Source organism: Babylonia areolata, chromosome 22 (genome assembly GCF_041734735.1).
Source record: "Babylonia areolata isolate BAREFJ2019XMU chromosome 22, ASM4173473v1, whole genome shotgun sequence".
In the NCBI taxonomy this organism is placed as follows: Eukaryota; Metazoa; Mollusca; class Gastropoda; order Neogastropoda; family Buccinidae; genus Babylonia; species Babylonia areolata.
The window spans coordinates 28,589,254-28,614,674 of NC_134897.1; the positions used below are offsets into that span (position 1 = coordinate 28,589,254).

Consider the following 25,421-nt stretch of genomic DNA (forward strand, 5'->3'; position numbering starts at 1 on the left):
ATTGACATGGTGCAGATGATGGGGCAGCAAAATCGGAAAAAAAAAGACAAAAAAAAGACGTTGAGTCTAAAGATAGTGTGTCGTTCAACCGTACTTCATCCATACCACTAACACTACTATCATTGTTTTTACTAATGTGACATTGATTTTTTTTTTTTAAACCACGAAAAAAACATATTATTGATGTCCAGGCTGTAACATAGAACTGAGAGGGGAGTCTGTGACGAACCCGCTTCAAACGGAAGACCTACCGGACGACTTATCGAACGTGAACCCCCACGCCTGGAGCATGATCATGAGCAACTTGAGAGTGAGGGATCGGGAGAGTCACGTTGCCCGAAAGTTTGTATGGAAGCCCAATCGTGACAACACCCTGCCCTTCCCTCTCCAAGTGAAAGGCAGCAAGTGCCGGCCTGTCACCGTTCTGGCAGAGTTCAGGTCAGGGGTAGAGAGAGAGAGAGAGAGAGAGAGAGAGAGTGTTGCTGTTGTTTTTATAGTTGTAGTTCATCGACTTGCTTTACTCCGTTTTAGTAATTTATAATCGAATGTTTGTATGTCCAAAACAGACTAGGCCCACGTGGTCTTTTTATGTCCACGTGGTTGTGTGTGCCCCCTCTCTACTCCCTTACTCTCCCTCCCTCTCCCTCCTTCTCTACCCCCCACCCCCTACATCCCCAATGTCCCCCCCCCTCCCCCAGGCCTCCCCGCTCTGCCTGCCCCCCCCTCTCTCTCTCTCTCTCTCTCTCTCACATATTACCGCATTTGCGACAATTCTAGCACCTTTGAACAGCGTGGAGTCTATATTGCCAGTACATACTAGAAATAGACCGGATCGTGCGCGTGCATATGCACGTGTTTGTGCGAGCACGCGCTGCACGCGTACATACGTACGTGTATCCGTGCGAGTAGCGATGGCGCGACAGACATTCCCGGAGGAGGAACGCTTGTCAACTTCTCCGCCCGTGAGGTCGTTGCAGGTTCCCAATCAATCGGTTACTCCCGGAGACGTGGGCGGGCAACGAGGACAACAACGGCTCCGTGAAGTATTGGGTGGAGGTTGAAGTCAAGTACGTGCGCCCCAAATGGTTCGGAAAAGGTACACGGGACCCGGAGGAGGTCAGCACCTGGAAATCCGTCGTTCTACGGAACGAATATGCCTTGTCCACTTTGAACCCGACGAACGTGAGTGGAGAGTAGGGACCTATAATTGACGAACGTCAGGTACTTCAGGTACTGACATCTAACCCCTCAGGGGTGAGGAACGAGAGTTGAGGGAGAGGAACTTAATGAGTCAGGTGGGGTGGGGAGAAAAGTGGGGCTTGGCGACGGAGGATGTTGTGTGAGAGAATGAACCCCCCCACCCCCCCCCCCCCCCCAAAAAAAACTCGTGTAAAAACACCCATTGGTGTACGTCGAACCTTCGTTTTTATGTGATGTGGGAGAATGGGATATATATATATATATATATATATTATTTTTTAATAACCGGTCGTGTAAATACACAGTGTGTGTGTGTGTGTGTGTGTGTGTGTGTGTGTGTGTGTGTGTGTGTGTGTGTGTGTGTGTGCATTGCGTGATCACAAACACATATAGGCTTCATCATTAAGTTGTTCCTTAACACAAAACCTAGACATTCATTTAAACAAATGACCATAAAGCCTCTTCCTTCCATCCATGATACCCACTCGCTCACACACACTCACCAATCCCCCCACCCACCCGTGATTTTCTTTTTTTCTTCTATCCCAATTCCCCACTCATCCTCAGCCATACCTGGAGAAGAAGATGCTTTCGTTTGACAACTGCACGTGGCGGTCGAAGCATGTGGGGCTGTGGGGTAGTAAGAAGGAAATCGCATGCTACGTGCACCTGCCGTACCGGGGCTTCGTTCAGGGGGAGCTCATACCCGCCGAAGTCTTCATCAATAACAGCAGCAACAGGACTGTGAAGAACGTCTGCCTGGAGTTCATACAGGTGAGGTGATGGGTTTTGCGGGGGTACGGGTAGGAGGGCTTGGAGGAAGAGGGTTTGGGGAGGATGATTATTGAGGGCTGTGTGTGGATATATGGTGGTGTTTGGGTTGTAGTGGGAGGGTGGGTGTGCTGCTCAAACGTTTCATTGTTGTGGGGAGCATGGGTGTGTTACTCAATCGTTTCATTGAAAAACGCCTGCCTGGAGTTTGTACAGGTGAGGTGATGGTATGAGGGGTACGGGTAGTACAGGGGTGTGGAGGGTGAGGAGGAAAGAGGGTTTGGGAAGGGTGAGTGAGGGCTGTGTGTGGATATATGGTGGTGGTTGGGTTGTGGTGGGAGGGTTGGTGTGCTACTCAATCGTTTCACTGTAGTGGGAGGATGGGTGTGCTACTCGTTTCATTGAAAAACGCCTGCCTTAAGTTGACAATGACATCAATTTATTTTTCATTTTAAAACATTACATTTTTTAAATCCCTGATCTATTTAAGGCTGTATACTGTAACAGTTTATCCTATAACAGTTTATCCTATATGAAGATGAAATGAAATGACGTAATCTTCAGCGTCAGTCGAATTAATGCCAGTAAAAAGATGAAAGTAAAATTTGTTTATGATTCTAACTAACCTAAGTTTACTTAAGCAAAATAAGCATGACTTGAAAGTGATTTATGCATAAATTTGGGTTTTTAGATGTTTGGACCATTTATTTTTAGAATGGGCTTCAATTCAAATTTTGAATGGTGTTGCATCGATGTATTACAACGCCAGCTAATCAGCAGCGAGACACCGAGAAAGCAAATTGTCGTCTGCTATGGTTAGTGGCTGAGCCAAGTCGCTGCGTCAGCCTTTTGAAGCTACTCAAGGAGCACGGTTGCAGATGTAATGTACACCAATCATAACTATGTGTCAGTCACACACCAGTATGTAAACTTAAGTTGGTTATGTGATAAACTGGTTATTATCATCTTCATGACGTGCATCAGAACAACAGGAAATTTTGAGTTTTAATTACACACAATTTTTTTTTTTATATCGATGCTGACAAATACTGTTATATTTCAACACCAAGTCAGTTACCAGACTACAGTGCTGTCACACAACGTAATCATGCTGCAGGTGTACAAGGTCATCAGCCGCAAAGTCCCCGACCAGCCGTGCATATTAAATGAGATCGACAGCAGCATCGAACTGGAACCCGTGGGCCCGCGGTCTAAGTGGCACCGCATGGTGGTGGGGATCCGGGTGCCAAGGTTTTCGCGTACCGACGGCAGCTTCCCCGGCAATCCTCTCATCTCTGTCCGCTTCCTCGTCAGGGTGGGTGAATGGGTGGGTGGTAGGTGGTGAGAAAGGGAAATGAGGAGAGGGCGGAGAAGAGTTGTTGAATTAATAGGGAGGAAGGGAGGGTTGGGGTGAGAGAGAGAGAGAGAGAGTGTGTCTTTGAGAAAAAAAAAATCAGGACGTTTTCATTTCATTGCCCAACATTTCAAAATGAATATTGAACATTTAAATCAGCAACACCAAGTTTCTCAATCAAGGGCCGTGACTGGTTTTCAAAGCAAAATCAACACACTTTTTATGAACGGACATCGAACAGAGATGGAGAGGGGGGGGGGGGTGTTGCTGCACGTCGTTTCTACGTTTTTTTGTTTTTGTTTATCGTTTCCAGTCAAAAATGATTTCGGGTACGTGACCTTTGTTTTCAGCTAAAAATAGAGTTCTGGCTGTGCAACACTCTGAAGTGTGACGTGGAGTGTCACGTGGGCACGAAGAGGACAGGTGCCTCATCTGCCGCAGTGGAAAAGCCCACCGTGAACCAGCAGGGACTGGCTTTCTACCGTAAGTTCCATTCACCCCTGGGCCATCCTATCCAGAAGTATTAGAACATGTAAGACTGGCCTCCACAGGAGTCCAGTATGAGATGGCTATAAACAGTAAGATATTCATGGTTGACAAACCTGACATGACGCAACGCATGTCAGGTTAATTTCATGGGTGACATTGTTCCACAAGATTTGATTTGCAGTTTAGATTTTCGTGTTCTCAGTTGTACGCAGTACACAAACGTCTTAGGGAACTGTCAAAGGAGAAGCAGATAAGAGGACGACGGGCACTTCCAGACAAAGATACAAATTGTGAAAGCGGAAAGAGACCAGAGACAGTCTTTAGAGGAAACAACGAAATGATCGATCAGATCAAATAAAGCAGAAGAAACAACGCCATGTTCACGCACTTGCATTCAAACCACAGTCGCTATATTGAAGATGGTTTCGTCCTTGACCCTTTGATCGGATCCGTTAACCCGTTTTCGTGTACGGACCTTGAAAAATAACTGAACCTGGATTTCAATAAAATTGCAAATGTTCAAACTTAGGAATGTATCTAGAACAGTTACTCTGCTGGCACCTGAGAAAAGATTTTTTTAAGTAGTAAGAAAAGAAATTAAATAAGGGCATACTTAATTGCATTCGGTGATTTCACAGTGCAATCAATAAGTTACATATAAAACCTCTCACTGCCAGCTCAGGGGTGGGGATAGAATAGTAGGAAGAAAAGAAAAAAAAAGAAAAGAATGCACACATACATGCGTTCCATGATTCCAACAAGGCCATACACTATACCGTCAAATTCATTTTCTGTTCAAGTTGGTGTCTCTGTATCTCTGCATCTTTGCCCCTGAGTCTCTGTCTTTGGCTCGTGCACTCGCGTACGTATGTAAACAGACTGACATGCACACAGTACAATGGTATACATGCTTTCTCGCCTGCCCCGCCCCCTCTCGCTCATATCCAACCTCCACCCCTCCTCTCCCTATCTTCCTACACACTTGTAATTAAGTAAATTGTCGGATTAATGCTGGATTTACTTGTATGCGTTTCCTACGTGTGTCCCAACAGCTCCCAACCTCAAGGAACTTGTACAGGTGGCTGACCTGCCTTTCACTCTTCTTGACCCCACCGTCAGAACGCCACATAAATGATATGGCACACATCCGGTCCCTTCTCACATGGCAGCTCCGCTGGACGTCAGACCAGCAAGAGAGGTGGTCTGTGCCACTTGGCTTTGGAACTGAGGGAAGGGGATGCTCTTACATTGAATTTGGAACCTGTCATCCCAACAGCTGGCATAGGTTGCACACCTTGCAGCAAGAAAGGATGTCAATGTGAAAATAAGGAAGGGTTTATGTGTGAAGACAAAAAGATTTTGGCAGCTTGTGGATGTAAACCGTGTGAGACACTCCACTCACGTAATTTTACTTCCAAGTTTTATTTGAACTTAAATTTTAAATAATTTTATGATGTATAGTGTATGATATATGGTTCACTCACGGACTGGGATGCATTAAGTGTATACTGAATCTGAGATTGCAATATGAAAATGTTTTATAGAAATACCTTAGCATCGAAAAGCAAGTCTGTGATGCTCTGTGAGTTGAAGCTGTTGCTGGTATCTTTCGCAATGGTTGATTGTTGACATGTATCAAATTGTGGCGAATGTGACAACATGTCAGTAGATATGAATTAAGTTTTTATTTTCTTTGTTCGTCATCCGCTTGAAAAAAGTCTGACATTGTGAACATGACATTACACTTTACGAAAAAACCCCAACAACTCAGGCAACAGCTATTGCGTTGTTGAAAATGGGGGAAATGGCTTGAGAGAGGATTTGCCTATTAACACAAATTGGGAATGTGGAAAACTTAGAAAATAGCGTGAAAAACAGTCTGCTCATTGGCGTCTGTTGAGAAATATGGCGAACAAAATAAATCATCGTAAATAATGTGTTTGCTGAGATTATGAAAATGAAGAAAACGGAAAACAGAGCTATTGTGAAAATGGAGAGAACACAGAGATTGTCATTTCACGTCTAGCAGGACTGTAGAAGATGGGGGAAATGGCCCCACAAAGAACGTCTCTTGTGACTGGAAAATGAGACACTGAAAGAGGGAGAAATAAGGCTGTGGAAGATGGGGAAATCAGTGAGAGGCCAGCCACTCGGGCAAACAAACTTTTTTTTGGGATTGTTTTGTAATGTGTATTCGTACACTTATGACACTGTTTTTGGGTAAGAAACTGCTTCAACAGCACTTTTAATCATGCAACTTTTAAAGGAACTGTATTTTGACGTATTTCAATATACGGGACCTTGAAAATTTCGCCAACAGGTAGATACTTGATATTGTGCATAACAATAACAGTATTTGATATCTAAATATCTGCTTTTAACTGATATTAGAGCCTCTTGACTTATCCTAAATGTGATTTTTTTTTCAAAGATCAACATATACAATCTACAGAAATACTGGATCAAATCAAATATAATGGCACAAGGCTAATGGGGCGAATTTAATTCCACAACCAATTGCAAATATGAAACAAAAAGAAGTTTTCTTATACTTTTAATATATTTATTTTATGAATTTGTCACAAAATTTGTTCTTCGCCATTTTAAAAGCAATGCTTCGAGTCTTGCTCGGTGATGTTATATCAGACTGATCGGATCCTAAAAATTAATGAGGTCCTAAGGATGGTCCAGAAACACACTTTCCCGGTGTGCAGTGTGGATGATAGTTGGTTTTAAACTTTTATTAATCGTGTGCTATTTTGGACCAGATCGCAAATTGATGTAGCGCGACAAGGAAAATTGTCACCTTTGGAAGTATTGTGTCTCTCTGTTAATTAAAAGTGATGACTGTGATATTATGTGAGTACACGCACACACTCAAACGCATACACGTGGCTGAAAGGAGCTCGCTGGCTTCATCGTCTCCCATCAGCGTCAGGGTAAAAGCGAGTCATGAATCCGAGATATTTTGAATGCATTGTGAAAAGAAAGATAAATTTCTAGCCGTTTCAGTAGGGAAGCTGTCAACATTAACTAGCTACGTTTGGATGCAGACGATTGTCTGTTTATGTAATATTTTGGTCGAATAAATTTATCTCAAATATTCTTTTGCGTGTGTGAGAGAGGGAGAAAGAAATTGAACGAGATTTCTGTAACTGAAAGGTCATAACCCTTTACGAGGAGGGGCGTGTGCTTGCGTGTGTGTGTGTGCATGCGCGCGCGCGCGTGTGTGTGTGAAGGAGGGAGGGAGGGAGGGAAGGAGAGCAATTTCCTACCCCCCTCCTCCATTTCCCTTCCGTACACAAAGACCTGTTACACCTCTGCTAATTGTGGCAAGTTGCGCCAGGCGGCAGCAAAAAGCTAAACCGGCCCGTGGTAGGGCGTGGTCGACTTCACATCTGGCATCATGACGCAGCTTTGCTGCTCCGTGCGTGGCGTACCTTACCGCCAAGTGTGCTCTATTGAACACACAAGGCCCAGAAGAATAAGGAGAAAAACAACAAAAACAATAATAATAAAAAAAAAACCTCAGCGCATGGGGAAAACTGCTGACATCATGACAGCTGGCAGAAGTCCTAGAATTTGCAGTTTGCAAGACTCTTGTACACACTAGCTGGGAATGTGAACGAGCCGTGGTGGGTAGTTTTTGTTATAGTTCGATGGCATTGTTTGTGTGTCTGGTGACACATCTTACCGCTTTCGACATATACATGGGTGTGTTCTTTGGAGTTCGAATTCTTCGAAAAAGGTTTTATCTGGTGTGGCTGTAGTGTGATCGCGTGGACACTGCTTCAGGTTTATGCTTTCTGCAGCGTGTGAACTTGTAGACTTAATTATCAGCAAACACCAATTATTTTCCAAGGTTGTATGGGCAATATATGCCCGGAGTCCGCCAGACTCAAAACGTGTTTACCTGGTTACAGAAAATGTGAGAGCTGTACCGATTAATTTCCTTTGTGATGCGAATTAGAAATTTGTTTGGTGGTACATGGAAACAAAACACACACACACACACACACACACACACACACACACACACACACACACACACACACAAAGAAAAACTGGACAAAGCAAAAACAAGAATGAACAAAACTAAACGAATAAAAATGAAAAGTGGCGAGACGAAACCAGAACCGGAAAGAAGAGGAGGAGGAAGGTGATGACGATTACGATGTTACATCTTTCAGATGGAATTATTTTACGTGATTATTGTTAGTACCGCGAAGATTTTTTTCGTGTGATGTGGAGAATATTCGAGGATGGTGAATCGTTTGTGCTGATGTGGTGATGTGGAGCCAGGATTTGGGGAGGATGGAGGATACTTTGCAACAGGTTAGTGCAGACTGTTTTTGTTCCATATCATTTTAGGGGGGTGGGCGGAATTTATAAGGTTGTGTTCGGTAAATGATTGACAGTGCACACGTACTGTAGATTTATTTTGGATTGAATTATTTGTTGCTTTTGTTATTATTAGTACACTGGGTGTATTATTTGTTCGTTGATTTCGATGATGATTGTTTTATTGTGATGTACTTTGCTGTCTGTTTTGTGTTCATGTGACCTTTAGTTCTGCTTCTATCGCTCTTGTGTTTCTTTTACACATTTTGTGTGCAGGGTGGCGTGAACGTTGTGTGTGTGTGTGTGTGTGTGTGTGTGTGTGTGTGTGTGTGTGTGTGTGCATGCTTTGATGTTCAACGGATTCAGAGTGGAACGTGCTAAATGAAACAAAGAAATTCGGTCATTTGAAAGTAGATACATAGGTTACTGTCGTATGAGCGATTTCCAGATCACGTGTTTTTTCTCCACCTTCTGTCTCTACATCCCTGTTTCTCCCTCTATGTCTCTCTTTGTGTTCCTGTGTATGTTTTTGTCTCTGTCGATCTGTCTTTCTGTCGCGCAAGTGCGTGCGTACGTGACGGTGTGTGTGTGTGTGTATATATGTATGCGTGTGTGTGTGTTCAGTTTCATTTAATGTCTATCCACATTAAGTGATTTAGTGTCAGAAGTCCAGTTATCATAAAGTACCTCCAGTCCAGTTGGTTATTGTATAGTGCACATAGTGCAGTCCAGCTAGTTGTGTTGAGCCCATACTCCAGCTAGTCATAGCATAGTGTTCCTAGTCTAGCGAATTGTCGTGTTCATGTTCCCAGCCAGGTGGTGACCGCAACTGTCGATTTTATCAGCACAGGTGCATGATTGATTTCTGAGCATACTGCTAGAACCAGGTCGACGTCCTTTGTGTCAGTGAGCTTCCCACACCCCCATCACACACACACACACACACACACACTCTCTCTCTCTCCCTGTTTCGAGGATTTCGGATTGTAAATGAGCGACCGAGTTTTTTTAATACCTGCCGTGTTTCCCTTTCCACCGTTGCTGGCATTAGTTGATAATATTTTTTAGGTGTCTGTCTCTCGCTCTTTCACACACAACATAGACACGCGCGCGCGCGCGCACACACACACACACACACACACGCACGCACATACACACAACACACACACAATTAGTAATTTATATTATTTGTCGTCACCACGCCATTTATTGTGATATAATCACGAGAAAGCCGGCAAATACTGGGATTTTGCGAAAGACTTCAAGTAATTGCAACCTTGACATACTGACATTTCAGTGTTTTGCAACCAGGCGCTCACCAGAGGTCTCTTGGCGTACAAATCCGACAAACATATATATATATATATATACACACACACACACACCATTTCGGTTGACCAATGTCTACTCAAAACGTTTACGGCTCAAAGGCTTGAGGGAAAACAAAGAAGAAACGCTGTAGTCGCTTGGAATTTACTTCGTAAAATCTGAAAAATTCACGAAAAGTCCATCGGAGGGCGAAATCCTTCGTAAGTATCGACCACCCCAAACATTTCATTGTCAATTCTTGTAAAAAGAACAAACGGTACTGTATCGTCTAGAAACTTCCAACCGTAAATGCCTTCATTTTCGTTTTTGTTTTCACTTTTTTTTTCGCTGAGGAAGAGTTTGCACCCATGAATTTGCACATTGCTGGCGCATATAATGAACAGTATGCACGCACAGACACGCGCTCGCATACATGCGCCTTTATCCCCGACCCCACCACAAGGGCGCAAGCCACAAACACATATAGCCTCCATACACGAACGCGCGCACCGAGAGAGAGAGAGAGAGAGAGAGAGAGAGATCTAGTTTCAATGGAGTATCAGTCGAGGTCGTGACAAGGAAAGTGTAACTGGAGAAGTCTGGGGTTCCACGCAAGACAAAGAACAGCATCTTGTAGAAGATGACGTCATCAAAGCTACATTTAGACTATTGACGTCACGGAAAGCGTAGGCCGATGCCGGAAGTCGTGATCTTTGTGGTCTATTTTCAAAAACAATCCGACTTGAAAATAGAAGAATAAGAAAGTCAAGAAATCAAAATCGATCCTGAACTCTTTGTATTCGAATCGTGTTAAAGTAGCAAACTCTTACTTCCGTATGCGTAATATACTTGCGGTCATCGGCCCCCATGTTCAAGCACAATCTGATGACAACACACACATGAGCGCGAGCATACGCACACAAACATGGGATTGCCAGTGTGCTAGCAAAGGCACGTAACTTGTTACATCTGTGCGTCTCTCATATACAGACTTTGAGAATGTCTCGCGTACAAACATACACGCACACACACACCCGCCCCCCCCAAAAAAAACAACACCAAAACCAAAAAAACCCCAAACACACACACACACACACACACACACACACACACACACACAGAGGGGAGGTGTGAGAGAGAGAAGATGAAATTTATGGCACAGAATTCCTAGAATGTAGGGATGTTCATATATCACTTAAGTTAAAAATCGATGAACTGAAAAAAAAAGAAGAAAAAAAAAAGGGGGGGGATACTGTGGGCACTGGTAAAGATAAAGACTTACAGTTTCATAGAGCCCATCTGGTATGGTCTGGCTTGTCCTTCAACTTGTTATTTCCATGGATCTTGACATCATGTTGTGAAAGTTAAGTTTGCGACGGGTGTGGTCAGTCCAGCTTCTGTGTCCTTTCCTGATTTTCTTGCTGATGAGAATCGTTTTTTTTTGTTTTTTTGTTTTTTTTTCCTCGTGGATTGGCATTAGGTATTGTTTCAGAAACACCTTAAGCTCAGTTTGTGTCTCGGACATATGTTGATAAAAGTCTGGAGCTTGTCTGTATTCGTATTCGAATTTGTTAGTCTCCAAGACGGGCGCAACAACCGAGTGACTAGTTAAAGCGTTTGGGCTTTCAATCTGAGGGTCTCGAATTCGAATCTCGGTAACGGTGGGTAAAGGGTGGAGATTTTACCGATCTCCTAGCTCAAGATGTGTGCAGTACCTGCTTGTGCCTGAACCGCCATTGTGTTAATATGCACGCAGAAGAATAAATACGCACGTTAAAGATCCTGTCATCCATGTCAGCGTTCGGTGGGTTATGGAAACAAGAACATACCCAGCATGCACGCCCCCCCCCCCCACCCCACCCCTCCACCACCCGAAAACGGAGTATGGCTGCCTACATGGCGGGGCAAATAAACAAAACGGTCATACACGTAAACTGTTACATATCTGTCTGAGGGTTTATATGTGCGTGCCTGAAATCTGATTGAATGACACAGGAAATGAATGATGAGCGGCAGGTATGCAGCATGTTGTGCAAATGACCCCGTGTTTTTGAAGCGCTTCGAGCTTGGTCTCCAACCTGGGATAAGGCGGTATATAAGTATCTATACCATTCATTCGTTCAAGTCTGTGATCCATGTTTGACAGACAACACGACACAGTATCGCTTCAACAGCTTATGTTCACTGTGCAGGCGCTGTTCGGCGGCCACATCTCGGGCCGACGCTTGCGCGGAGTGAAAATCAACCCCATTTACCAAGGCAGCGAACCCGGAGTGCTGGAACGTTCGCCTGCAGACACCCAGTCGGAGAGTGCCCTGCCCATCGGCGAAATCCAGATCGAGGTGTACGACAGTCTGCCTCGCTCGGGACAGCGGCCATTCCGCCAGAGCAGGTCCTCTCCTGTGATCGCCGCCAGAGGACTGTCAGTGGGGAGGGGATCGGAGGAAGGAGGAGGGAACTCTTCCAGACCCCCTGGCAGAGACACGTGCGTCAGCGCGGCGAGAAGCGAGGTGGGTTGACACTTCAGTTTTCTCAGCTTTGTGTTTGCAAATATTTGAATGTTTTTTGTTTTTTTTCCTTTGTGAAATGGAGTTATGCATGCGTATGAATGGCTGGTGTGAAGCTCTTTGATTTGTCTTTGCACAAGATTCAGCGCTATACAAATACTTATAATGATCATGATGGTAGTGGTGGGCTGATTTGTTGTCTGTTTGTACAAATCAAATTCCAAGGCAATATTTTGAATATGTCATGAAAAACGATAAGTATCAGTCATAAAAAAGAGAGAGTTAAAAAAAAAACAACCAAAAAAACACCCAAACCCAAACAAAAACGGATGGAATTGAGGTGAGAGAGAGAGAGAGAGAGAGAGAGAGAGAGAGAGAGAACATGTCAGTATTACAATAAATGCCATTTGGATTGGCAGGTTTTTAACTGGCCAGTATTAAAAGAGAAAGTTGTGAATGAGACAATATTCTAATTTGTCACACGAACTGCGTTTTGCTCTTTATTTCACAAAGTGACAGAAGCCGGAAACAATTACTGTCTTGTAGATACAATGACTTGTTTCCTTGCTGTGATGAAGAAAACATACAAAGTGGAATAAATGTATTGTTGTTTGCTGCAGTTCAAACTGTTTTGTTAAAGTGTTTTGTTGAAAGTATGTATTATAGATTATGCACAGTCAGTAAAATGATTTATTAAGGAGAAAAGAGGGATAAATGCACTGGTTTTATGGGGAAAAACATGTAAATTAAATAATGTTTAAAAGGATGTAATGTCCTTTGAATTCAGTTAAAAACGAAACACCAAAATATATACAAAAAGTTGATTGTACTTAAAAAAAAAAAGCATCTAAGAAATCTTACACCTTAACTATTTTCTTATTAAAATTCTTTTCAGTTTATTGTTTCGTTCAAGAACTAAGACAGTGATATACAGTGAGTGTTTGAAAAAGCCTTGAATAATCAGTTTCATTTAAAAGAAGCTTACAAGTAAATCGAATGATTTATGTCAATCCATATACGATGATTTATTTCTTTTTAAAGATGTAAAATGATGCACAATGACTTAAATGATTCATTTAAAAGTTTGAAATGGTAGTTTTATTTAGAAAATCTAAAAAGCAAATTACATATTTCATCTTTGAAAAATATATGCAATAAGTAATTTCTTTCAGTAATAATGATAATCACGCGCAGTTACACGTTTTATTTCATTAGAAGGTGAAATCGAATATTTGGCATTATTTAAAATTCTTACACGGTAACCGTTTTGTTTTCAAAGTCATGTTGCAATACGATTTTTTAATATGACGTTATGGACAACGTTAACAGTTCTGTTCTAAAATCTAAGACATAGATTTTTTTTCATATTGATTTAAAACATTAAAATAATTATGCAGTGCCAAATATTTTATTTCAGAAGGAGTGAATAAATCAGTTCAGTTTAAAATCTAACATATTAATTGAGTGCTTTTTGTTTGTAGCTACAAAAAATGCAATAAATCACATCATTCGGTAATATATAAAAATCGTGCACAAATACTTTGAAATGTTTTGTTTCAAAAACGAAAATTGCTTTGTTTAAAAAGAGCGTGAATAGTTTCTCAGCCCAAGTGCACAAGGATTAAAATGTTAACTTGAAAGCGTGCGGCACAGATCACTTAACTGACGAATCTGTGCACTTTAACTTAAGTTATGATAACACAAAGCTAATAACCGATGACAGACTGACGATGCTTTTGGTGAGTCTTGACAACACAAAGCAAATAACTGATGACAGAACGGCGATGTGTTTGGTGTGTGGCCAGGTGAGTCATGACAACACAAAGCAAATAACTGACGACAGACCGACGATGCTTTTAGTGTGTGGCCAGGTGAGTCATGACAACACAAAGCAAATAACTGATGACAGACCGACGATGCTTTTAGTGTGTGGCCAGGTGAGTCTTGACAACACAAAGCAAATAACTGATGACAGAACGGCGATGTGTTTGGTGTGTGGCCAGGTGAGTCATGACAACACAAAGCAAATAACTGATGACAGAACGGCGATGTGTTTGGTGTGTGGCCAGGTGAGTCATGACAACACAAAGCAAATAACTGATGACAGAACGGTGATGTTTGGTGTGTGGCCAGGTGAGTCTTGACAACACAAAGCAAATAACTGATGACAGAACGGCGATGTGTTTGGTGTATGGCCAGGTGAGTCATGACAACACAAAGCAAATAACTGATGACAGAACGGTGATGTTTGGTGTGTGGCCAGGTGAGTCTTGACAACACAAAGCAAATAACTGATGACAGAACGGTGATGTTTGGTGTGTGGCCAGGTGAGGAAGGTGGAGGATGTCCGGCTGTCCCCCACAGTGAGCAGCGCCATGGACGTGGACAACGTGCCCTGGACCTTCCTGCAGGACCGCTCACCCGTGCAGAGACAGCCGCTGTGGGGGGCCTTCTGGGGCCCGGGTACCCCCACCCCTACCCACCCTCCCCACAGCCACCAACCTCCGCCAGGCACTGGTGACAGGCAGACTTCTTTCCAGACTCGAACCAAGTCTTCTTCCAGCCTGTTTGTTGTTCCCCCTCCTGACAAGATCGACGTCATCGGCGATGAAAGCAGTGACGAGGATGTTGGCAGTGTGAAAACGCCGGGGGCGGAAGAGAGATGTGAAACTCGTTCAGGTGAAGAGAATCGTCCAGATGGTGTGAACAGTTCAAGTGGTGTGAAAAATGCTGTCAGTGTAGAGCAGTCTGCGACTTGTTTCGCCGCTGATGCGTCCAGTGAAAGAGTAGATGTCGCCCCACCTCACAATTCCTCACTGAATGAAAAGACACAGTCCGAAGCTAGTCTTACCAGCAGGGAATATGTGTATTCCGATTTCGTTCATTTTGCTGAGCACAACTGTCATCATTACAGCGGCTATGACATATTAGATTCAAGACCAGCGTCTCTGAACGACATATCCGAGAGACTCCCATTGACTCACCATCCCACTCAGGGCGGTAACGGTCTCAGCCTCAGTGGCGTTTTTCCCGTGTTGAAGGCTCACACAATGTGCACGTGCCCATGTCATTCTCGGAAATCCTCCCAGGACAGCATGACTGTCATGGCGGGTTCTGACACGTCAGAAGGAGAGGACACCCCCATTCCAACCACTGAGAATGGCGAAGTCTCAGGCGACGCGATTGATCAGCTAGAAACATGTCCTTCGAAAAGTGCGCCCGATCTTACAACCATGAACTTCTCACTGAAGGGTGTAAGACAGCCGTCCCCTTTGGGCGGAAAAACAGAAAGTCTTCCTGACGTAAAGGCCGCCCCATTCGAAGCGGCAACGCTCGCCCGCTACGAGCAAAATGTGTGTTTGCTCGATTTGGAAAACAACAATTACTTTTCTGTCGTCTTCCACAAGAGAAAAGACATTTCAAGGCAGTCTTCAGAGCATTTAGGGAACGATTTGAATGACCGGTTATCCTTTGATGAAAAATTAAACTTAGCTCACAAAACAGTGTGTTCATTGGTCAGGGGAAGTGAAACAGCCTTCAGTGAAGTGACAAAAGACACGCTCGAAAACAGGGATTGCCAAAGCAAAGATTCCAGCAGCAACAGCGTTCACACTAGGATCAGCACTGACAAAAATGGCGAATACGACATAGGAAATGGAATTTGCAAACTTTGTGGTTGTTTCTTAAATTCCGGCTACACGCGGAATCAAACTGTTAATAACACCGGAAACAGGCAAACAGAATGTGTGGACGGCAAGAAAGCAACTCAGGAAACGTCACCGCAAGCCAATGAAATCAGCAACGTGAAGTCTTTGCTGTGCAGCGATTCCATTCTGCTTCGGGTAAGTCTTACATTTGCACGCACGCACGCACGCATGCAGGTACGCACCTACACATACACACACACACACACACACACACACACACACACTGTTCACTGGAGTAACACTGCAAATCAGTGCATGCTTAATCTTTTTAAATTGTTTCTATCTGTCTGTCAGTCTTTCTGCCCACCCGCTTTTGTCCTTGTGAGTAATTAGACGGAGAGGTTGTGTACTAAAACTCCCTTCTTTCATCGTCGTTCTCATATTTGTTTCCACCCTTTTCCATTTCAAGACAGGCAAACCGTATGACATGATAAGTATGGATCTGTCATCATGGGAATTTAGGATTAACAAACGGTCACACAACAGCTTTTCTGAACTTTGCCTCAGGGACGTACTACATGGGTGAAAACGATAGCGTGGGTGGAGCACGATTCACTGCAATGATTGGAATGTGATGACATTGGATGATTGGGTGACAGGATTTAAAAAGCGATGATTGAATTAATGATTGAGGACAGATAATCGAACGTGGTGTGCCTAAAAAAAACGGCCCGTTCGCCTTTGCCTTGATCAATCATTATCCATCTGCCCCTCCCTCCCCACCCGCCCTCCACTTTCTTCCTTCCTGTGTCTGTCTCTCTTGGCTCCCCCCCCCCTCTCTCTCTCTTTGGGCTCCCTCCCCAATCTCTGTACCCTGTACCCATTGATACTTTATTTCTGTGTCTCCTCCACTTTTGCCTTTCTGTGCTTGTTTCTTGTGGTTGGTGCGCACTGCGTATTTTCAAGTGACCGTTCCCACCGACTGTTGAACATGGATCACAGGGTATTTCACATGCGTAGGCAATTTGATCATGTTCGCACGAAGGGGTTTCAGCTCTTGTCTCTGACAATCTGTCCTGTTCACACCTGTTCACGCTTTCTGGTCCCAGTTCCTCTCTCGAGTTCTCAGTCCTGTACCTCCCGACGATGGTGTGTGTGTGTGTGTGTGTGTGTGTGTGTGTGTGTGTGTGTCTGTCTGTCTGTCTGTCTGTGTGTCTGTCTGCGTCTGTGTGTGTATCTGTGTGATTGTGTGTCTGTGTGTTTGTGCGTGTGTGTGGATGTGCGTGCCTGCGTGCGTTTGTGTGTGTATGCGTGTACGTGCGAGCTTGCGTTTGTTTGTGTGTGCGCGTGCATGTGTGTTTATGCACGTCTCTGGTCTTGACTTTCCCACCCGGCTCAGATTAACGTGCTGAGTCAGTCTGATCCATAGTACTCCCCCCAACCCCCTCACCCCAATCCCCATCACATTCCCCAGTCCCCTTTCACCTCCCTCCCCCCACCCTCTGTTGCGGCGTGCGTGTGACGCAGAGGCAATGACTTGTCATCAGCCACATTCTTGAACGATTGAGGGTTCGTCATTGTTCCTGCTTCCTGGGAATGGCTGGCTATTGATCGGGCCATCAGCAGAGCAGCAAGAGGTAGATTTCAGGGCATTTTGAAAATGTCATCGGTTCGTTACACGAATGTGGAAAAGCGTGCTGCTATCTGTCAGCGAGTGCCCCGTACTGTGCATCCGTGCGTACGTTTGCTTGCAAGCGGCTGGCGTGACTGTCGTCTTTTGAGGGAGAGAGATTGGGCTGCTGTTTTTCTTCATTATTTGTAGATATTGTATTGCATTGCATTGCATTGTATTGTATTGTGTTGTGTTGTATTGTATTTTTGTAACAATATATTTCTCTGTGAAATTCGGGCTACAGTCCCTTGGGAGATCGCATCGTCATCGTGTAGTAGCTCCACTCGATTATTTTATTTTTATTATTATCGGGATACATGTGTATTTTTGTTTGTTTGGTTTGTTCGTTTTCCTGCGATCGCAAGGAAATAAGTATGATCTGTATAGCATGTTCCAAAACAAGTAGACTAAGTCAGTCTTGACTAAACTGCTTGGAAGCTTATCCATGCTTGTCATTGTCCATGCATACACTGCTCTTGATTAACGGTTTGTTTAAAGTCAGTAAAACTTAGTTGTCAGCTGTCTTCCAGATACAAAGGATGAAATTTAATCATAGACAGTGAAATTGAATTATCACATATAGATGGTGAACTTTATCTGTCGTCCAGATATGGATAGCGTAATTTGATAATCACCAGTGAAGTGAAGTCTGACCCACAAATGGCCGTTACTTGTGAGCTAATCAAAATTTGACTGCTGAATGTTTTGTAATGCTTCCAGTAAACGATATCGTATTTTTGTGTTGACGATTCAGGCAGTTAGTGATGTACATCGATGAAGTCTGTTCACATACGTACATGAATTAAATTTAAATAGAAAGGTGTAGGGTAATTCGGGGCAAGAAGCCCAGTCGGGGTCAAACGCCCACCCCCAAAATATCGGAGATCATGGTACACAGCGAGACAATGACACTTTTACCGTTTCCGCTTGACAGCCGGGAAAACACACCCCAACACGGAGGCCACGTAGAAGTCAGCTATGTTTTCCACATGCATTTGATTGTTTTCACCCCGATTTTTGTAAAACCCATGCTGATGAAATTTCGATGCCAGTATCTGTTCTTCATTCAAAGCAAAATTCGATGATATTGTTCTGTAAAAGAAATGTGTCAGCCGTTAAATCGTAGCGTTGACACCGATTTATATCCTTTGCTTTTTCGTGGAAATTCTATAATCTTAAGTGTTTTCAAACTGGGGCAAAACGCCTACAAGGTGTTTGGGCAAGACGCCTACCAGTGGGCCTTTTACCCCATCACTGGGCGTTTTGCCCCCTGTGATACGGAAAAGATGGAAGTCTTTCTTTATGCTTCTCTCTGACTTCCAGTGTTTTTCTTGATTGTTTAAAGCAGCACTGCTGTACTTGTGCAGTCATGCATACAACATAAAAATAAGAAATATTCAGTTTTTACAGGTCATAAGACCCATTTGAACAAAGGGGTATACGATAGCAACAACAGGGCATTCAGTATTTTTAATATCAAACTACGCACTATACATGTGTGCGTTTTTTTTTTAAATTGCTTTATTTGCAGTTACGCAGTTACGATCTATAAGCATTCCGTTATATAAATTCCTAATTTAGTAATCCTACCATCCGATGAGTTTGAGCAGAGTGACTGGATTTTGAAATTTGAAGGGAATCTGCAATAATAGAGGGGAACATACATTTTTACTCAAGAGTGTGTATATTGGGCGGACAAAAAAGGCATACGTCTTTCATTTCGCATCTGTCACGCTGGACAAGGAATAGGTTCACCATTGGTTTCCCAACGCGAGCTATGCTGTTGAAAGGCAGTTTATTGCACCGTAAAAGGCAAAGTGCTTTCATGCACGTGTGCATGTGTGAGAGAGAGAGAAGAGGGGGGAGGTTTACCTGCAGATTCACTGCCTTCAGAACAATCAAACAACATGTAGCATCTCGGCCTTCATTGTGTTCCATTCAGCAGATCATGGCCATTCCTCCTCTCCAAAAACCGACACTCATAAGGCCAGAATCAGCGGCCATCATAACATCTCCACCGTACAAAGCAAACATTCTCGAGAAACCGGCAAAGATGACTTACTGAGGCCTTTCATGTCTTCTGGAGTGTGGGCCGTCAGCAACAGACCTCCACAATCCCCTATCCTAGCTGTGTCCTTGCATCTGTCTGGCTCGAGGTAAGGCCCATCTTCTTGGTGTCTGTCTGGAGGTGTCTTCGTCGTTTCTCGGTCAGCATATCTTTTCCTTCCTTGGTGGTTCCATTTTAGGGCCTGTCTGGTGATGCTTTCGGCGATTTTCGTCGTTGCATTTGCCTGATCCATCCTCAGTTTCTTCTTCCAATTCCTTTTCAGCTGACAATAGTGTCTTCTTCCATAGGTCGACGTTGCTGATCTTGTGTTGCCAGTGGATCTGGCGGATTCTTCTCAGACAGCTGTTGACGAATATCAGCACTTTTTTAAAATGCATTCTTTTTTCATCCTCCATCACCCAGTACCACACAACAGCACATACTTCACGTTGGAATTGAGAAACCGAATTTTTAGTTTATTTGTACAGCACTCTGGAGCTCCAGCTGTTCATGAGCTGTATCAATGCTGCTCTGGCCCGGACAGTGCTTGCTTTGACATCTGCACCTGCGCTGTCCTGATTGTCGACGGTGCTTCCAAGATAAGTGAATGATTCCACCTCATCCAGTATCTTACCTTCCAGTGTGACTGGCTCAGCACTGGTTGCATTTGTTCTCATGATCAGTCTTGCCCCTGTGGAACATGTCTTGTTTCCAGCCATAGCTAGAACCTGACGTCCCCCATTGTAGCGGACTTTTTAGGGTAAGCGGGCGTCAGTCTCTGACACCCTCCCCTTATTTCTTCTTTTTGTTGTATTCTTCTTGATGCTTATGTTGTGCCTGTCTTCGGTCAGAGACCAAAGTCTAGGCGCTCCATAAACACGGTGTCTTTGCACAACAGGCTGCCTGTCTGGGCAGAACCAACTGACCGCTGCCTTCAGGCGGTAATCATTAGTTTTCTGCGTCATTCAGTCAGGCTTCGGTCACGCGCACCACACATGTATATTACCCGTTACCCTTTCACTGTGCAGGCCGACGAGCTGAACGCCCCTGCCTACCTGCAGCGCTACCTTCTGGAGGCCCAGAAGCACTACCTTCAGCAGAATCCGTACCCGGCCACTATCCCGACATACTCCGATCTCCCCTCCTCGGCCCACCCTACCTCGGACAACGCTGATGCCACCACCGCCGCCAACGACAACAACAACGATGACGACGACGCGATCCCTCGCGAGCTGCTGGACTTTCTGGCCGCTGAGGACGACCTGGCCCTGAACGGGGGAGACGCTGTGTCCGTGGTGGAGGAGCTGGGCTCGCAGCGCACCAAGAGTGCGAGTTGGAAGAAGTCGTTCAGGTCCACGGGCAGCGGTCGCTCCGGGGCCGCCTCCACCAATTCCAAGACCGACTCTCGCCAGAGCTCGCGCACGGGCAAACACAGCAGCATCGAGGACTTGGACGCCGAGGACGGGTGGTGGTGGGCGGCGGCCGGGGAGGGGGTGGGGTCGGTGTGGGGCGGCAGTGGCGGCAGCAGCAACCGCAGCAGCTCTCTGGTGGATAGGAACGAGAACCTGAAGAAGGCGGGGCTGAGTATCATCCACGTGGAGGGCAACAGCACGGACCCGGGCTTTGAAATGATTGTGCCGTACGAGGCCTCTGACGAGGAGGTAGGTTCAGTGTGGGGTTGATGTTGGATGTGTGTGTGTGTGTGTGTGTGGGGGGGGGGGGGTTGTAGTGGTTAGTTTTGTGCGTGCATGCGTGTGTGAGTAAGTGTGTGTGTGTGTGTGTGTGTGTGTGTGTGTGTGTGTGTGTTGGTAGTAGAATTGGTAGTAGTTGGTCTACCTGGTAGTCGATGTCCATCCAACTGTCTGCCTGTCTCCCTTCTCCCCTGCTCCCTTCGCTTTCCCCCTTGACTCTAAATGTGAGTTCGTTTGGCGCTGATACCGTGACTGAGGGTGGAGGGATCGGGGGAGGGGGGAGGGCGGGGGGGGGGGGGGGGGAGTTTGACATAATGCTGTCACTATCAGAACGACCACACGTAAAGGGGAGCAGCGAAGATACCGTTTTCATATGTTCGAGTGCCTGTGATTCGAAGTCACAACCATGGAGGAAGGTGGCAGAATTGTTAAAACGCTCATATGCGAATACAAAGTCCGTGAGGGTCTGGGTTCGAATTCCGCTCTCGCCCTTTCTCCTAGGTTTGACTAAAAAATCATACTGAGCGTCTTGTCATTCGAATGAGACGATGAACCGAGGTCCCGTGTGCAGCACGCACTTGGCGTACAGAAAAAGAACCCGTGGCAACGAAAATGTCCTCTGGCAAAATTCTGTCGAAGAAATCCTGTCTAATAGGTGCATAAATGTATATGCATGCACTCAGGGCCTGACTAAGCGCGTTGGGTTATGCTGCTGCTCAGGCATTTGCCTAGCATATGCGGTTTAGCATATATGGATTTGTCCGAACGCAGTGACGCCTCCCTGAGAAACTGAAACTGAAACAAACATACGAATGGGAGCTCGGGCACCCTTACCGAAAGCCCTTACCGAACGCCCGACGTAGTCTCAGTTGGTGATGATGAGTGAGTTTGATGAACCTCTCAGTTTTCACACATAGATTTAGGTCAAGCTGTTTGAAGCTTTAGTCTTGACAGTTTTTTGTTGTTGCGGCAGTTGGGTGGTGTTCACCGGCGTTAGTCTATACAGTCTTGCAGACTCCCTTATTTTGCTAATGTTAGTCGGATCATCACCAACGTTAGTCAGAACAGTCTTGTGGACTGCCATATTTTGCCAATGCTAGTCGGATCGCAAATTTTAGGCTTTTTTTGCGAAAAGCCATACATTATGAACGAAAAACAAACATGTAGGTATTTATTATTAATCATAACAGTCTGATATTGACTCAGAACAGTCTACGAGACTCCCTTATTTTGCTGATGTTAGTAGGACCGCAAATTCTTGTTTTCGTTTCGTTGAAAGCCATGCATTATCAACGGGAAAATACATACGTATTTATTATTAATCATTACAGTGTAACAGTCTTGAAGACTCTCTTATTTTGCTAATGTTATTCGGACCGCAAATTCTTGGCGTTTCTTTTGGTGGAAAGCAGTGCATTGTCAACGAAAACAACAACAATGTACGTATTTATTATTAATCATAACAATCTGATATTGACTGTCGGATCGCTAATTCTTGGCTATTCTTTTGGTGGAAAGCAGTGCATTGTCAGCTGAAAAAATATTGGTATTTATTATTGATCATATCTAATAATTTTTGACTCTTAACAGTCTTGTATACCTAACGACCTATTGCCTGACGCCCTTAAGGTGAAGTTGTTCGGGGCTTGGGGTCTGGGTTCGATGAAGGTCGCGCTGTTCTAAGGTGGGCTTTATTGACAGTCCTTCCTTTTCCTTGTCCAGCTGGACAGCAACTACTCCAGTCGACGGCGGCGTCAGCGGCGGGAGGAGCTGGCGGAGCAGAGCAGCTGGAAGGGTGAGAAGGTCTCAATGAGGGAGCGCCTCATCAAGGCAGGCCTCATCACCCTCATTTTCGGCGTCCTCGTCGGCATCTTCATCGGCGTGGTCATCCACTTCAGCAAGGAGAGCAAGGGCGGGGAGGAGGGCGCGGATGTGGAGGGGGGGCTTCTCCCACACGGCGGCTCTTTCCATGGCTTCAGACGATGAGTCGTGAGTGGGAGTGAGGGTGAGGGGTCGGGTCCGGGGGTGTGGGGGGGAGGTGGGGAATGTGGGAGGGCGGAGGATTTTGTGAGGAGGGAGGGTTTGGGGTTGGGCTAGGTCTGCTCAAGCACTGGAAGAAACCTGATTGGCTTTATATCTTATTATATACATGATAGTCTGAGAGATAACCAGACTACCTGGTTTATGCGGGAAGAGGGAGGGGGAGGATTTAGGAGGGTGGGGGTACGGGCTAGGTCCTCTCAAGTGCTGAATTAATCTGATCGGCTTTATATCTTTATTGCTATTATATAAATAATACTTAATAGTCCGAGCGATAACAAGAACACCAGGTTTTGCGTCATATATTTGGTTTTTGTTAAGTTGACCTTACACAATATATATATTATTTTGTTATTATTGATTGATTGGTTGATTGATTGATTTATACACGCTGGTTTTTTTTTTAATAATCATTTTATTTATTTGTTTGCTCTTCGCGTCGTTTTAGACACCTGAATTAATATTTCGCTGTTTTGTTTGTTTTTTGTCTGTTTTTTTTTTTTTACTTGGCGCCGATCGACGTTCAGTATTTCTTTGGTCTTGAACAAAGAAAGCCACAGACGGATAGGAAGCAAATCCCATTTGGTGGTTATAAATTTAATCATCATTAGTGGAAGTTTTCTATAGAAGAATCACAGACATGCAGTGAAGTCCGCCATAAAGCTGGTTAGCAATAGTAGTGGTAGTAGTACTAGTAGTAGCAATAGAGGCAGCAGCAGCAGTAGTAGTAGCAGAAGTTCTTATAATAGTACTTGTTGGACAGAAGACATAAAGAGTTGTATAAAAAATAGAGTCGGAGTGGAGTTTATAAGACATCGAGGTAGTTCCACACTTGGACATGAACAGTCACTCCATTATTTTGCTAATGTTAGTCAGAACGCAATGTAATGGCTTTTCTTTTGGTGGAAAGCCACGTATTATCAACGGGGAAAATAAATAGTTATTATTGATCATAACATTCTAACACCGACTCGGAATGAAGTTTGCTATGCAGATAATCATAACAGTGTCTTTGAAAGATGGAGCCCAGAAAACGGTGTATGGGTGCATGAACGGCGGGGGAAAAAACCCCAACAAATACAACAAACCAACCCTAAAGCATAGTCGTTGGCGCAAGTGAACGAGAAAGTTGCAGCCACTAAAGCACGAAAAGAAAAAGACAAGAAAGCAATAACATACTCAAAGAGACAATTTTAGTAGCGGTAGTAAAAACCAAACGAAAACTATGTGCTAATTATTTGAAAAGAACATGTGCGGTTTTTTGTGTAATTATTTTTGTTTTTTTGTTTTTGTATGTACAGCTAATACTTATAGGTCTGGACGAATGTACTATCTTTCAAAGCAAAATGTCAGGGAATGGTGCCAAAGCAAAACGAAGTTGCATTTGTAAAAGTGTTACAAAATTATTGTCACCATTCTGGCATTTTGGGCGGGGGGGGGGGGGGGGGTGGGGGTAATATCATCAATGGTACCAGGGGAGATAATAATATCCCCCAAAAGTTGCCTGAAAATGAATGGTATCAGGGGAGATAGTTCCCCCAAGCAGTGTCAGAAAAGTGTTTATTTCACGTGGATGGATGGACGTATTGCTGTTGTAAACGTATGTGGAAATCGAACATTTATGTGAAAAAAATTCACTAAAAACGTAGAAATGAATTTATCTTTTTGAAGATAATACAATATTTTGTATCAGGTTACTGAATATCAAATTAGCTAAAGTCTACTTCATGCAAAGTATTTTTAAATATAACTGCTTGGAAAAAATCTCAGTTCACACACACACACAATTTCTCATACACACAAATATCACATGTGTGCGAGATAAACTTATCGTTCACAACTAACTCATTACGCGCATTCATAACGAAGTTAAAAAAAAAAAAAAAAAAAAAAGAGGAGAAAGAATTGCTACACAATTCTGTTGCTGCTGACATAGGCCTTAGCAGAAACTGGTGGTGCTTAATTATAGTAACTATTTGCGTCCTTTTATTGACTCACTTGTGTAAACAAAGCGAGTGTATGCCATCCTTTTTTAAAGTTTGTATCACAAGTGAGTCTTGAAGGCCTTGCCTCTCTTGTTTTATATAAAAACACGAAAAGGCCACAGGTTATTTTATTATTTATATATAAAAGAAGAAACGCTTTTGACTGTTCTTTTAATTCATCAACACATATTTCATTGTAGTACTTTTTAGAATGAAAAATATTCAAAGTATTGCACACAAACACAAGAATATAATAATAATAATAATAAAATTTATAAAGCGCCTTTTTTCTGAAAGAGCTCAGGGCGCTTTACATGAAAAAAAAATTACAAGTTACATAAAACATTCATGACCACTCTTTCTCAAAAA

General features: G+C 44.0%; 2 protein-coding genes across 2 annotated transcripts; both read left to right on the plus strand.

Annotated features, from left to right (window-relative positions):
* Positions 1-289: 289 nt before the first annotated feature.
* On the plus strand, positions 290-4,979 carry LOC143297091 (uncharacterized). Its single transcript, XM_076609262.1, has 6 exons — positions 290-438; positions 978-1,182; positions 1,768-1,974; positions 3,089-3,286; positions 3,676-3,808; positions 4,867-4,979. Exons 1-6 carry the CDS (start codon positions 290-292, stop codon positions 4,947-4,949), a joined length of 975 nt encoding a protein of 324 aa, XP_076465377.1. The 3' UTR covers positions 4,950-4,979.
* Positions 4,977-23,013, plus strand: LOC143297092 (uncharacterized). The gene is made up of 6 exons (XM_076609263.1): positions 4,977-4,994; positions 11,656-11,973; positions 14,298-15,091; positions 15,704-15,812; positions 20,365-20,997; positions 22,750-23,013. Exons 1-6 carry the CDS (start codon positions 4,977-4,979, stop codon positions 23,011-23,013), a joined length of 2,136 nt encoding a protein of 711 aa, XP_076465378.1.
* Positions 23,014-25,421: the final 2,408 nt, after the last annotated feature.

What these genes read in the sequence shown, in the direction of transcription:
- LOC143297091 (XM_076609262.1), top strand. Translation starts at nt 290, where the DNA reads ATGATCATGAGCAACTTGAGAGTGAGGGATCGGGAGAGTCACGTTGCC. An exon ending in ACCGTTCTGGCAGAGTTCAG is followed by an intron (nt 439 to 977) that starts GTCAGGGGTAGA and finishes AGGTCGTTGCAG; the next exon opens with GTTCCCAATCAATCGGTTAC. An exon ending in CCACTTTGAACCCGACGAAC is followed by an intron (nt 1,183 to 1,767) that starts GTGAGTGGAGAG and finishes ACTCATCCTCAG; the next exon opens with CCATACCTGGAGAAGAAGAT.
- LOC143297092 (XM_076609263.1), top strand. An exon ending in TCAGCGCGGCGAGAAGCGAG is followed by an intron (nt 11,974 to 14,297) that starts GTGGGTTGACAC and finishes GTGTGTGGCCAG; the next exon opens with GTGAGGAAGGTGGAGGATGT. An exon ending in GCGATTCCATTCTGCTTCGG is followed by an intron (nt 15,813 to 20,364) that starts GTAAGTCTTACA and finishes TTCACTGTGCAG; the next exon opens with GCCGACGAGCTGAACGCCCC.